This window comes from Notolepis coatsorum (genome assembly GCF_963971535.1).
Source record: "Notolepis coatsorum genome assembly, chromosome: 3".
Lineage (NCBI taxonomy): Eukaryota > Metazoa > Chordata > Actinopteri > Aulopiformes > Paralepididae > Notolepis > Notolepis coatsorum.
The window spans coordinates 59,453,782-59,469,033 of NC_140167.1; the positions used below are offsets into that span (position 1 = coordinate 59,453,782).

Here is a 15,252-nt window from a genome sequence, read left to right on the forward strand (position 1 = left end):
GACAGCTAGCCAGCCTCCGTCCACGAGGCCAGCCCGAGTTGTAATCCTCACAAGGTTGAATCCCAAACGATAGTGGAAATCAATGATGCTCTTCTCCGGGTAACACGTTCCAAATCAATATAATCCAACCAGTAATGGTTCTGCAATCTTGACGTTACTGCATTAAACTCTGACACTTTACTATTCTATTCGCACATGTTCTCAACGCTCTGTTAGACGCACTGCTTCTCACTCCATTAGAATCACACTGAACTTATCACACTGCTTGCTTAGACGAACTGCTGCTGTGCGCACCTGCGCCAGCATATATACTTAAGTGGTTTTCTAGTCCCAAACCTAACCGCTTGGTCCTGAATCAATACACTGCCAAGGGCATGTCCTGACTTGCCCCAAACTCGCCCATTGCACCTGTCTGAGTGCGAGACTGCCTGGCGCCGCCGTCAGGGGGGCTTTATTCATAAGGAAAGTGAATATTACTATGGTTTGAACGCAGGTAAAGGGATATTCCGTGTATATATAAATAATATACAATGTACATAAAACAATAAAGGTAGATTCTCCGTTTTAATCTGACCCTTCACAACAGCCGCCTCCTAATTAGTCCGCACCTAATTAGTTAAGGGAGACAGATTAATAGTCCAGTTAACTGCTCAATATCTGTTGTGAGGAGTAGGGCAATCTACAAAGTCAGTGGGTCATGATCGTCATCAGGGGAGTCAGGGAGCTCTGGCAACTCTATCAGCCTCGCCACGGGTCGGGTGTAAGTCCGCCCTTGGACAATAACTTCTGCCGCTCTGACCTTCCCGTCGGCACCAGTGATCACTTTGCTTACGCGGCCGGCCGGCCACATAGCTCAGGGTAGTGACTGGTCTATGATCATAACGACTGTGTCCACTTTTAAGTTGTCCCTGTCCTTGACCCGCTTCTGACGGGCTGGAAGGGATGGTAGGGAGCTTAGGAGGAAGCGGGCCTGAGACTGGTTGATCTGTGCTTGGCTGTGTCTCCACATCCTCCGTCTGTTCCTCTTGTTCGGTCTGTACCCCGTCTGAGGAGGGGCCGGTTCCGGCCGCCCCATCAAGAAGTCGTTTGGGGTGCTGGGTTCGAGGTCAGCTACGTCGCTTGGAGCGCAGCTGAGGGGGGTGGAGTTCGGAACTCCCTCTTCTTGAGCCCACGGTTCTCTCACAGGCTTCTCGTCTAATGTCAATAGCCTCTCAACGGGCTGTACGAGAGAGTGGCCGGTGTCGCTCACCTTTGTGTGCAGGCAGCGTGTAGACGTGGGTTGACTGTCAAGTCCGTAGAGGGGACCCTGGAGCGTCCACCCCAGTCGGGTCTGAACCGCGACTGGGCATCCTTTAGGTCCGATGTGGGCCGCCTCGATTGGGACAAGGAGGTCCGCGTGGTCGGAGCCTATGAGCAGGGTCGGTGTGGCGCCGTCGATGAGCGGTATAGGTAGTTGACGTAGGTGCACGTACTTCGCCATCAGCTGTGGGATGGGGTAGTTGTAGCTTGACAGGCCTATGTCATGGCCTGTAAATGCCTTAGCAATGCTGTACCGCTTCGCGGGCTGCCCGACCGCTGCTATCGTGAATGAGACGTTCTTGCCCTTTATGGTTTTCAGGTCTCGCTGAATAGTACGGATTGTCATTGTTTCTTTGGTACCCCGCAGGCCCAACTGGGCTGCGGCGGAAGCGAGGAGGAGAGTCTTTTCAGACCCATCATCTAGGACGGCGTAAGTGTCCATGACCTTGTCCTCGTAGCTTAGGAGCACTCTGACCACTTTGATGAGCACTCGGGGGGTCCCGCTATGCTTGGGGTCTATGTGGAGCACTCCTGTTGGTCGGTTGCCTTGTTTGGCTAATCTTCGCTGGTGGGCCCCGCACAGTGATGCGCGGTGAGCGGCGCCCGCCTGGTCCGCCTCACGCCACTGATCAATTTGGACGGGATTCAGTGTCTTGTATTCGTCGCACTGTGCCAGCCAGTGTCCGCCGTCGCAGTAAGTACAGACGATCTCCCATTCCTCTCTGGCGGGGGAGTTGTAACTCGGCGGCGGTTCGCTTTGATCCACTGACTCACCTCGTCAGCGGTCAGCCTCTTGAAGGTGTCACATTGAGACAGCCAATGTTCATTTTCACAGTACTGACAGACAGCCTTCCACTTCTCCTTGACGTGGGTGTTGTGGCTCGTCTGCCGTGGCTCAACCTCGGCTTGGTGCATAACTGTCACGGCCCGGCGGTTGTCGTTGAACCTTCTCGGTCCATCTCTAGGGTCAGAGCCACTCCACACGAATGTGTCCAATCGTAGACTGCTAACTTCCCTGGCGAGGAAATCAGCTAGGTCTAGGAGGGATGGTTCTGGGCCGTTGGGGTCACTGTGGTCTCTCTGCCGCCGAAAACGCTCTTGACGGGCTGGAGGGAGCTTCTCCAGTATCCGCTCCACGTTAGAATTTGCATACAGTTCATGTCTCCCCTTCTCCTTTTGTGACCCCAGCATCCCCACGAGGGATTGTACCTTGATAGAGAGGTCATCTAGTGCTCTATTGTCTTTGGCTGGGGGGAGGCGGTCGATATCTCGTATTTCTTGGATCACGTAATCCCATATGCGTCCATAGCGCTGGTCGAGGGCCACCAGAGCCGCGGAGTATGGGGTGCTTGAGTTGGAATATGCCAGCACTATGTTATGCGCTCTGGGCACCTTGAGATGCTTGAGGAGGATGGCATATTTGTACGACTCGTTGTGGACATCGGACATCATAGTCTCCAAACACATGCGTAATTCCGTGTACTGTGCTCTGTCCTCGCGCGTAAAGTCTGGGAACGTCGGTGCGCCAAGGTAAGATGCCATGGATGGCTGGGACACCGATGAGCGTAGGGGGAGAGGCCTCCTGGGCGAGTCTCCCCGTACGTGGGGTCGTGGGTTAGTGCTGGGTGGGTACCAGAGGCCGGGCCCCCAGGTGCTGCTCCTCGGTGCTGACTGTGTATTAAACTCAACCTTGGTTTGGGTCGGGGGTTCGTAACGCAGTGGCTCGGGGCTGGGGTCGGGGCTGTACTGGGCCTCCTGGTCCAAGCTGGGTTCGTGCTGGTGGGCTTGATATCCCTCCTCTTCCTCCGCTAGGTCCTGGAGTCTTCTAGTTAGTTTCTCGGCGACGTAGGCGGGATCTTCCCGTTGGCTGGGTCCCGTATAGACCGGTCGGGGAGGGGGCTCGGCGACGTAGGCAGGTTCTTCCTGCTGGCTGGGTCCCGTGTAGACTGGTTGCGGAGGGGGCTCGGCGACGTAGGCAGGTTCTTCCTGCTGGCTGGGTCCCGTGTAGATGTGTCGGGGAGGGGAAGGTGCCCTCGACCCGTGTCGTGATGATCTCCGGGAGCTCCGTGTGGAGGAGTGGGGGGTAGCCCTCTGGATCAATTGTTCTATCATCTGCGCCTGCAGGCGGTCCCGCTCCGCTTCGCGCTGTGCATTGGCGGCGTCGCGCTGTGCATTGGCGTGGTCTCGTTCCGCCTCGCGCTGTGCATTGGCGCCGTCGCGCTGTGCATCGCGTTGCGCATTGGTACGGTCTCGCTGAATGGTTTCTTCAGCCTGGAGGCGCCTCTCTTCCAGTCTGATGGTCATCGCTGTGTCGGCCTGGAGGCGACTCTCTTCTAGTCGGATGCGTTCTCGCTCCACTGCAGAGTGTTCGCGCTCACTAAGGGCTTGTGCTTGGAGACGGTCGTGCTCACCCTGGAGTCGGTCTCTTTCGGTTGAAGCTGTCAGCGTGGCGATCAAGGCTTGCGCCAGTCTCTGGTCAGCCTCGCTGGGGGATGACACCGATGGAGGTGATCGGGCGTTGACAGGGCTTGGTGGAGACCTGTTCTCCTGGCGCGCTCCGAGGTCCATCTCTTGAGCGCGGTACTCTTCTCGTGGTTGCGCGCCGAGGGCTGTCTCGGGTACGCGCTCTTGGGTTGGTTGTGCACCGGGGTCTATCCCTGGAGCGCTTTCTTTATCCTGGAGCGCTCCGGGGTCTATCCCGGTGACGCTGTCTGGAGGTATAGTCACGTCATGTCCCGCTTGGTCCCCCCGTGAGCTAAGTCAGTTTTGCTTGAACTCTCTGGGGTCTCTACTGGCAGGGCCGCCAAGTCGATAGGAGTGGGCATGCTTAAACTATCCGTTTTATCCATATTTAACGTCCGTTTAGTTAAGCTAGGGGGTCAAACAAAAGCGAAGTCCTCTAGATATGGAGGTGGCTGACGTTTGCGCTGCGGGCGTTCTAGCTTGGGGGAGCCGTTTGGAGAGTGTCCACCGCTGGCCATGTCAATATTAATATTATATTAAATATTACACTGATACCCTCTGGCTCGAAGGACCAATTGTAACTGAGGGGTTACAAAACCCTGACTGTATTAAAGATTGTGATAGATTAAACCACTGCTAGTTATGTACTTTAATTACTGGCCAGACAGTACATCAAAGTACATAACTAGCAGTGGTTTAATCTATCACAATCTTTAATACAGTCAGGGTTTTGTAACCCCTCAGTTACAATTGGTCCTTCGAGCCGGAGGGTATCAGTGTAATATTTAATATAATCCAACCAGTAATGGTTCTGCAATCTTGACGTTACTGCATTAAACTCTGACACTTTACTATTCTATTCGCACATGTTCTCAACGCTCTGTTAGACGCACTGCTTCTCACTCCATTAGAATCACACTGAACGTATCACACTGCTTGCTTAGACGAACTGCTGCTGTGCGCACCTGCGCCAGCATATATACTTAAGTGGTTTTCTAGTCCCAAACCTAACCGCTTGGTCCTGAATCAATACACTGCCAAGGGCATGTCCTGACTTGCCCCAAACTCGCCCATTGCACCTGTCTGAGTGCGAGACTGCCTGGCGCCGCCGTCAGGGGGGCTTTATTCATAAGGAAAGTGAATATTACTATGGTTTGAACGCAGGTAAAGGGATATTCCGTGTATATATAAATAATATACAATGTACATAAAACAATAAAGGTAGATTCTCCGTTTTAATCTGGCCCTTCACAACATTGCTATTAGAGGTTATAGGGTTGAATACCCTCTGTCTGGGTACAGCACACTCAGCGTTAGTCACTGGCTGCCTTTGCATGCACATCGTATTATGAATGACAGCTCATAATAATAACTTAAAGGAACAGTTCACTTTGTGAGAAAAGCCCCTGATTTGTCAAAAACTGGGAGTCATTTAAATCCTTCCAAATGTAGCACTGGCATTGTTAGCATTTGTTATCAATGATAGTCAATGGGTTCCGTTAGCATGTCTCTGAAAACTCACGTGTAACAACTTCCCATTTGACAATATTATTAACAACTGTACTATATAGGGCTAAAATCCACCTACATTACATTATACATTGTACATTATAGACAGTTATGGAATTCTGGACTCTCTTGAGACAAAATTATTTCAAATGGGGTCCCTGGCATATGACATATAAATGTGGGTGTCCTTGACATGGAACGGTTTGAGAACTGGGGGTGTAGATGACTACTCGTCAGAAAAAGTGTTTAAAAGAAAGAGAAAAAAAAGAGCTAGAACTCTGCAATTAACCGACTGAAATCTGAATGGCAGATTGTTATTATAGGAGTATGTTGTGCATATATCTGGTTTTGTGCCCAGAGAGGAAAAACACTGCCAGCTACATAACTACAGTGAATTATCATTCTTGTTTAAACACTATCATTGAGTGAAAAGCAAGAGAAGGAAAGATTTGTCCTTTAGTGTGATGAAGAGGGGGAAATTAAAAATCTATTTGGTCCTGATGACTGGTTCGTCTTATCAGTGCCTGTTTGAAAGTACACATAGGATATGCATGCAGCATGCCAAATATTTTATTAACTTAAAGGTGCACTACGCCATTGTGGAGGAGGCTGCAAAATACATTCTTGGAATTATTTTGTATCTTGTGTTGTATCATAAATTAAAACAGAATAATTTGTAGGCACTGTGAACCAAACATAAGCCTAGAATATGTTTGTTAAGAAGATGTATAGCTAGGTAGCTTTCTATCTTCAAACAGTATTCCAGGGATCCAATTTTCCTGTGAGGACAGTTTGTTTATTCAGCTATGAAAATATACCTTCGAAGTTATTCACTTATCTGACTGTCTGACTGTTCTCTGACAAAACGACACCTTTAACTTGCATAAAAGCGTCAGCTAAATGATGTAAATGTAATGTAATGTACTGGCACTAAACTTAATCAGTTGCTCCTATAGTCGATGTGTTTTTTTTTTTCATGCATTGGTATTGCAAACTGCATACTAGATCCTGCTAGTATGAAACAACAAGTCCCTGTACATATTAGTTTGAAAGCTAAAGATTTTTTTTTTTAGATGCGAAGCACCTCTATGACTGGCAACTCACTCATTCAGTAATTCAGTCAGTTATATCACTGAGGGTTAGCCAATCTGCCCCTAGTGGTGGCTCATTGGCAATGCACTTTGTGGAAGACCAGTTTGCTTCGCATCTATGACACTGTGTGTCCTAAAATGAACCATGAAACCCTCCCCCCCCCCTCTCTCCATCTGTCCCCCCAGTGCCTCCCAGTATCCAAGCGGGCCCCAGGGTGATGAAGGTCCAGGTCGGGCACCCTGTGGAGCTTGCTTGCATGGCAAGGGGTGTCCCCGAGCCGACGCTGACCTGGACAAAGGGTGGACAGCGGTACCCTGTGTCCCCCGACGGCAGCCTGGCTTTGAGCCGTGTGGGGCTGGACGACGAGGGGACCTACACCTGCACGGCATCCAACATCGCTGGGGAAGACCAGGCTCAGGTTAAGCTGCTAGTACAAGGTGGGTTTCCCTTAGTGTGTGTGTAACTTCATTATAATGCATTCAAATGCAATATGATGTTATGGACATTAGTTTGGACTATGTTTCTCACGTCTGCAATCAGCTTCCTGAAAACATGTGGCTCGATTGAGTGCATTTGTATGAGCGAGCACCAAGCCAAATCCCTAAACGTGCTTGGCGAGTATGTGATTCTGACGCTGATCTAACTGGCAGCACTTTAAAGAGCTCCAACACGTTGTTCCCATGGCCTAGGCTAGGGACGTGTCATCAGTATGTGTGAACACAAGCTACTTTCTCCCTGAGCCAGAAACCAGAGAAGTAAGACACTTGTGATGTCATCATGTATCAAGTCTGGAGCTGTTCCACAGACAATGAATGGGAGACTGATTTTGTGGACCCAAAGAACGTTTGTTTGAGTTTTTATACCCAAATGAGCGTTATTCTATAGTAGTGTTCTGTCAGTTCTGAAAAAGAAAATGTACCTGTATGTGTACCTGTATTCATTGTCTATGACGCAGCTTCAGACTTTATACCTGATGACATCACAAATGTGAGTTTTAGCACTCTAGTTTTTGGATTTGGGAAAGAGTTGTTCATGTTCACTAATATGTTTGGACTGTGTTAGACCATAGGAATAACATGTATGCATTCTTAAATTGGGGTGTTGTTCCCCTACAGTTGATTACAGTTGTATATGACCAGAAACAAATTATATTATTCAAGTGTGTGTATGTGTGTGTGTGTGTGTGTGTGTGTGTGTGTGTGTGTGTGTGTGTGTGTGTGTGTGTGTGTGTGTGTGTGTGTGTGTGTGTGTGTGTGTGTGTGTGTGTGTGTGTGTGTGTGTGCATGTGTGTGTGTGTGTGTGTGTGTGTGTGTGTGTGTGTGTGTGTGTGTTCAGTGCCCCCTGTGGTTGAGGTGCTGGAGCCGCCCTTCAACAGTCCTCTACAGGAGAGAGTAGCCAATCAGCGCATTGCCTTCCCCTGTCCTGCCAAAGGTAATAATGTCTTTTCACACACTTTGGACTGCTTTTCTCAGAATTCTATCTTGGGATTCATCTCTACAGCTTTCAATGGTGATTAGCCATTGTAACATAACATTAGTTAATGTTCACTTCTCAGTTATCTCACGTATGTGATCATACTAGGCCAAAATTGGCCAAAAATTACATTAGAATATTCCTTCTAAAAAAAGGATGATATTCGATTATATTCAAATATCTATTGTTGGGCATATTTATAAAAAAATTATAATAATTTGTCTGTGGTAACACAATTATATTTTTATGTTTTGTTTTATTGTTTGTTATTTCCATTGTCGTTATTGTTGTTGTTGTTACTATGTCCTTTGAAGTCCTGTTTAACACTTTGATCGCCATGGTTAAATTCATAATTTACCATCCCTAGCCAGCTCTATTTGTCTATGGAGAAGTTCCCCTTCTTTGCAGGGCTATAACTTTTTAAATTCTATTGCTAAATTGACATTATTATGGCCCATTCAACATCAAGTATCTATTGTTCAGGGTGTAGCAACGTTATACTTTTTCATTCACATATTCATACTAAAATATGGTCTAAAGTATAAGTATGTTTTTATCGTTTTCTGCAGCTTTCTCCAGAACTTGATTTATAGCCCCAAATGCATTATATTGATGATCAAATACAGTTTGGTAGCGATCGGTGCCAGATAAAAAATGTCAACTGGAGGTACTTCTAGAAGTTACTACGTATCATCTGATGTTGACCGGATGGGCGGGGGGTCGTTTATAATTCCGTGGGCAACGTTATATCATTCATCTAGTGTGGGTCATATGGTCATCAGAGCAGTTAGTAAAGAACACGTTGGAAAATAACGCTGGATCTTACCGTATCTTCCTCGCGCCTTTGGACGATCAGCTTGGAGTAGACAGTTTTCGATTATGGGATGTTGATCTAGATGAACCATTTCCAGGTTGTATAATACTATATACGTCCAAATAACGTTGTTTATTGAGTTAGGGCGAGCGATTGATTATCCAGTGTGTCGAGATGGAGTCCGGCTAACGATCGCGAGTGCCCGGACGAAATATGGATGAGCACTTCCTGTTTGACGCATCACTTCCTGTTGGCCGATCTGCCGATGGCGCTCTTGAACCGTTAGACAGTTGAGTGGAGCTCAGCAGTATATCTCAGGTCCCCGGAGGAGAAAGGATCACAGATTTTTGAAATATTGATATCAAAGACGTGTTACGGCGTCTGCGGCAGAATGAGCATGGATTTTCCTCATTCTGTTCTAAATAGGCCACACTTTAAAGATAGGGGTGCGTCACCTTGTTTGTAGAGCTATATCTATATTTTATATTATAGCTATGGATACAATACTATGGTCATTTGACAGTAAATATCTTCTGTCCAAGATGCAAAAAAGAATAAAATGTTTCATGTATACGTTCATGTATACGTTCATGTATACATTTTTTCATACATATGTTTTTTCATGTATAGGTAAGTATAGTTTCGGAGGGATCCGGGCTAATTCCTGGAAAGCTGAGTTATAGGGCGCTACGTGAATTCTACTAAAAGCATTGGTGTTTCATCCCTGGACACGCTACTATTTCCATATCAAATGTATATAATAGGTATTATGTTTCATCATGAATGCATGAAAGGGGGGGGGGGGGGTAATTTCTGATGCTTTGATCGCCAGTAACGGCATTCGTTTTTTAAACTACACACGCTGATCAGCTGGATCTATATGAAAACATTGTTGGATCAAGCTGAAATTGATGTCAGATAGTCCTTACCTTTGATCGGGGCTATTCCAAAAAGAATATTCCAATTGTCTGATTGTGATTTCCAGTATTGGTGTCCATCTGGTCCCGGACATAATTTGGCACAACTTATGGATAGAGTGTGCCAAATGCGTTTCGAAGTGGTCGGATGAAGTGATTTACTTGCCTCCATCTAAATTTAGCGCCCGGAGGGATGTGTAACACAGGGTGAGATATAAGGTTTCAAAGGGTGGGCGACACTGCCATCTAGCAGGATGCGGCCGGTATTGCACTTTGGCAGACTCAGAATCCTTTCCAGGGCGCCTGTACGTTAATGCCAAGCAAGCAGTGCAAAAATGCTTCCGCATTCGTCACCGCACGCTAGTGCGGTAAAGCGCCCTTCTTTTCAGACAAATGCTACCGTGCGTGCACCGGCGGCGGCGTGCTCGCTCAGGTGCGTGCGTGCGCCGGCGTGCTCGCGCGAGGTGCCCGCGCATGCGCATGAGAGCGGAGCTCAATATATATAAGTCACCGCCCCTTATTCAGTATCTAGCAATAGCTCAATTGGCAAGGACACATGGCTGTGGATCCTATGGCTTGTTTGCTGGCGAGTTCGAATCCCATCGAAAATATTTTTTAACGTGATTTTTTTTTAACGTGTATTCTTTCGCCGGTTAAGGTTAGGCATGGTTAAGGTTAAGGTTAAGGTTAGGCATTGTTTCGGAGTTGGTTAAGGTTAGAACGGTTAAGTTTAGGCGCTGTTAAGGAGCTGGTTAAGGTTAGAGTTTGTCAAAGAGAATGGCAATATAATTTCTATGGTTAAGGTTAGGCATGGTTAAGGTTAAGGTTAAGGTTAGGCATTGTTTCGGAGTTGGTTAAGGTTAGAACGGTTAAGTTTAGGCGTTGTTAAGGAGCTGGTTAAGGTTAGAGTTTGTCAAAGAGAATGGCAATAGACAGCCTATTTCCGCGCGACCTGGGCGCTGGGCGGCGGAAAATGAAAGGCGCATTACTGCATGCCACTACGGTAAATTTTTGCACTGCTTGCTTGGCATAAAGCTACACGCTTCCAGGGCTCGAAATAATTTTTTTTACTTGGTAGCACTGGTGCTCCCAACTTCAAAAAGTTGGGAGCACCAGCAAAAATGTAGGAGCACCCACCAAAATGTAAGGAGCACCAACAATATATAATGTAATATTTCTTTCTTTTTTATTGATAAAAAAACAACCATAACAGTTAGGGATGGGTATCGTTAGGATTTTGTCGATACTACTACTCTTATCGATACTGCTTAACGGTTCAGTACTTTATCGATACTCTTATAGGTTCTTTTAGATTATTATTATTTAAAAAAAAAATTATACATTTATTATTTGAACGGCTTAAGGCTATATCTGTACTTGATGTTTGTTTGTTGTGTTGCATATTTGAAATAAACTTCAATCAAATCAAATCCCCCCTCTTAAAAACAAAAACCTGTGTTTAACCTAGCCATCTATAAAACATCATGCTAAAACTGTGAAACAAATGTCCTACTCCCCTAAAGAAAGAAATACATAGCAAACATGACTCAGTTATGCAATAGTGCTGCTGCTTTTTATTTGGTTAAAATCTTTTAGTTAATAAGACTAAAAGACTACAATATGACTACAACGATTTCATGACGGCCTCCTGTCCTCGCATGACGGCTTCCTGTCCATGCAATGCATGGAGCATTAGCGTTAAATTTTCAACAACAGATTGCTGCTAATTAAACACTTCATGGAAACGGAGTAACGTTAACGTTATGTCGAGTTCATACGTGTAGTATAGTATGAACTCGACATAACGTTAACATTACTCCATTTTTATGAAGTGTTTAATTAAGTCCGTCGCAGATGGATGGTACACTGGTAGCTAGCTAACTTTAGCCACAGCTGCAAAAACGAATTTCAATGATGTTATGAGCTATCAGTAGCTAGCCAGCTAGATGACGTTAGACAACGCCTCATGTATTAAACTAAAGTGAATAGTTTACTGGGCCATTGTTTAATGCTTCAGTGATTAAAAGAGGAGCTGCACGCTTGCTATCTTCAGTGCAAATGAGACGGGTCTGTGACAAGACAGGTCTGTGAGGGGGAGGGGCAACGAGGGCACTGCGTGCAGCGTGTGTGTGCATCAACAAGAGGGGGGGGGGGGGGGGTCGCACCAGAACAATTATTTACAGTCGCACGAATGCTCCCAATTATATTTTGAGGTCGCACAGATACAATTTCGGTCTCATATGCGACCAATTCGGTCGCAATTTCGAGCCCTGCTTTCCTATGGCAACACCAGGGTCAGTGGATGAATAATGAATAATAAAAAAATTGAATAAAAGAAAAAAACGATCAAATAACGAGTTTACTTGTTGTTGCCGTTCAACGCATGGCGCCCAATAACGAGTAAACTCGTTGTTGGCGGGGAATGAGTTAATGTAAACAAACAAAAAACACAATTCACACAATTTGAATATCAATTTTTACAATCGAATGTATGTTTTTTTTTACAAACATTTGAATATAGAATATTCGTTGACAGCCCTAGATCATACACATGAAAGGGTTAACTTAATGTTCCTTCTTCGGTATCATAGTATAGTGATCTCACATCGTACTCGTCACACTCATTATTGTCTTTCTTCCTCCATCCCTCACTCCTCTCTCTCTTTCCCTCTCTCACTCTACCTCTTCTCTCTTTCCCCCAATCTCTATCCCTCCACTATCTCCTCCCCTCCTTCTCCTCTCTCCTCTCCTCCCTCTCTTCTCTCCCTCCTTCCTCTCCTATTCCCCCTACCTCTCCTCTCTGCCTCCTCCCTTCCATCTCCCTCCTTCCTCTCCAATCTTCTCACCCTCTCTGGACTTCCTTTATCCTTTTTCTTTACCCATCCCCCCCTCCTTCCCTCCCTCCTCCCCTCCTCCTCCAGGCCTTCCCAAGCCGGTGATCCGGTGGTTGCGTAACGGCCAGGAGTTGACGGGTGACGAACCTGGTGTTTCCATCCTGGAGGACGGCACGCTGCTCATCCTGGCCGCCGTGTCTCCTCTGGACAACGGAGAATACGTTTGCACCGCAGCCAACGACGCTGGCTCCACAGAGAGGAAGTACCAGCTCAAAGTCAACGGTGAGTCAACCTGATAATGTACTATGCAAGGATGGGATCTGAGAATGTACTATGCAGGGATAGGACCTGAGAATGTACTATGCAGGGATAGGACCTGAGAATGTACTATGCAGGGATAGGACCTGAGAATGTACTATGCAGGGACGGGACCTGAGAATGTACTATGCAGGGACGGGACCTGAGAATGTACTATGCAGGGACGGGACCTGAGAATGTACTATGCAGGGACGGGACCTGAGAATGTACTATGCAGGGACGGGACCTGAGAATGTACTATGCAGGGATAGGACCTGAGAATGTACTATGTAGGGATAGGACCTGAGAATGTACTATGAAGGGACGGGACCTGAGAATGTACTATGCAGGGACGGGACCTGAGAATGTACTATGCAGGGACGGGACCTGAGAATGTACTATGCAGGGACGGGACCTGAGAATGTACTATACAGGGACGGGACCTGAGAATGTACTATGCAGGGATAGGACCTGATAATGTACTATGCAGGGATAGGACCTGAGAATGTAGGCTACTATGCAGGGATAGGACCTGAGAATGTACTATTGGCAGTGGCTCAGGAGGTAGAGCGTCGTCTGGTAATCAGACTTCTCCCGGCAGCATTTCAAAGTGTCCTTGAGCAAGACACTTAACCCCTAACTGCTCCAGATGAGCAGGTTGGCACCTTGCATGGTTGCCTCTGCCGTTGGTGTGTGAGTGAATGGGTGAATGTGAGGTAGAAGTTGTAAAGCGCTTTGGATAACACTTGATTTGGCGTACGGGGAACACTAGTATTTACGAGGAGTGAGCTTAACGACGTCTCCAACTCTGTTACACACGGATGAAACTTTAGAATTTACGGGCTGCAGAGATAGAACCTGAGAATTCTGGACACTGGCTTTTTTGGGTCGCTATGCAAGGATGACACTTTTAGGCGCTAGCGAGGCTGTTTCACTGTTAACTCCATAGCATTTCCATGAACCAAAGAATCTGGCTCATGGGGGCAATTTTTGCACTATCCCAGTCTCAAACTTATTGACCATATGGTCATAGCATGCTAGTAAGGATTTCCATCATGGTGTGTTCCAAGTGTCCTGAAGGGTTGAGAAACACTGCTTTATGAAATATGGAATGAAATAGAATGGAATAATACCTGTGCATTAGAGCACCACAACAAAACACCTCAACCCTGACCTCTAGTCTCTCCTCTGTCCTCGTCCACAGTGCCGCCGGATTTCCGTGACCACGAGTCGTCGGGCAACGCGTCCGTCGTCCTGAGCCAGCCCACCAGCCTGGTGTGTGATGTCACAGGAAGTCCCACCCCCGTCATCACCTGGTACAAGGACGGGATTCCTGTAAGTGAAAATCCCGTTTGACGGATTCTGCTGCTGACATAAAAGTGTATTTCTATAAAAAAATAAGAATTGTGACTTTGATAAATCATTACAGTAGGTCGCGGCAGCCTGGTAGTTAGAAAAGTCACCGGTCACTGGGGCGCTCCAGTAGCACACCATATAGCACGATGAGTCACGAAGCGGTCGTCCCGGGTTCGCTTCCCACACCCGGTGACCATTTGCCGCATGTCCTCCCCTCTTCTCCTCCCGTTCTCCTCTGTCGGTCCTGCGCGACCAGGAAAGAAAAGCTGTAAAAATCACTTGTGAAGGTCACTGGTTCGAATCTCCCAACAGGCTAGGAAAATATGGGAAAGTGCATGCATACTCTTTACTTCTTCTGTAATAACTGTTTAGATGTCTTTGAGCAAGGCACTTAACCCCTAGCTGTGTGATGGTGGAGTAGCTAGGTAAATTAAAGGTTCAAAGAATTATCACTATATTAAGTATACTTTGCTTTCACTTACAGTGTTCACACAGCTCCTATCTGAGGCTATTCTCACTCCCTCCTGGGAAGCATTCTGTTGAATCCATTTTGAAGTGAAAATAAGTGAAAATGTATGTTTTCACTGATACAAACTGAATCTGAAGTTACATAATGCCACCATTATCATCATCATCATCATCATCATCATCATCATCATCATCATCATCATCATCAATAGAATCGTTGGGGTTTTCTTCAATTTAAGAAGAAAAATGTGAAAATCACCCAAATTGGCCAGAGGAGAGTTGTTTTCTCATCAGAACTGTGCCACATCATCATATTCTAACCTATAATTACATTTCTGCTCTAATATGTTTAAACGGACTGGATCACCATTAGGATGAATGGATGAGATGAATACGTTTGGACATTCATGAAAGTAATGAGAGGTAATGGAGGCTTTCCCTTCATTAATGACAGAGTGTATAGTTGTTAGTGAGGTCTGATCACAGGGTACACGCTCCAAGAGGTCGCTCATAAAACTCATAACCCTGCTTATAAAGACAGCTTTCTGTGGATTGCTCGCATAATTAATTATATGTGTGTATGTACTGTATGTACGTGTGTCTATTTGCAAATGAGTGCGTTCACATTAGTCCACAGTTTGAGTGTGTGTGTGTTTGCATCTGTTTGTGCATGTGTGTGTACACAGTATGTGTGCATGCATGTATGAGTCCACATGTATGAGTGAATTTC

The 15,252-nt window shown here is 46.4% G+C and overlaps 1 protein-coding gene across 1 annotated transcript in view; it reads left to right on the top strand.

Moving 5' to 3' along the window:
• Positions 1 to 15,252, top strand: part of hmcn1 (hemicentin 1) — a gene marked incomplete at its 5' end in the record, with an annotated part of 337,372 nt that overhangs the window by 177,272 nt on the left and 144,848 nt on the right. The window contains 4 exons of the mRNA XM_084311219.1: positions 6,549 to 6,800; positions 7,699 to 7,794; positions 12,489 to 12,683; positions 13,903 to 14,033. Of these exons, the coding sequence (XP_084167345.1) occupies positions 6,549 to 6,800; positions 7,699 to 7,794; positions 12,489 to 12,683; positions 13,903 to 14,033 (674 nt within the window). The remainder of the gene's footprint in view (positions 1 to 6,548; positions 6,801 to 7,698; positions 7,795 to 12,488; positions 12,684 to 13,902; positions 14,034 to 15,252) is intronic.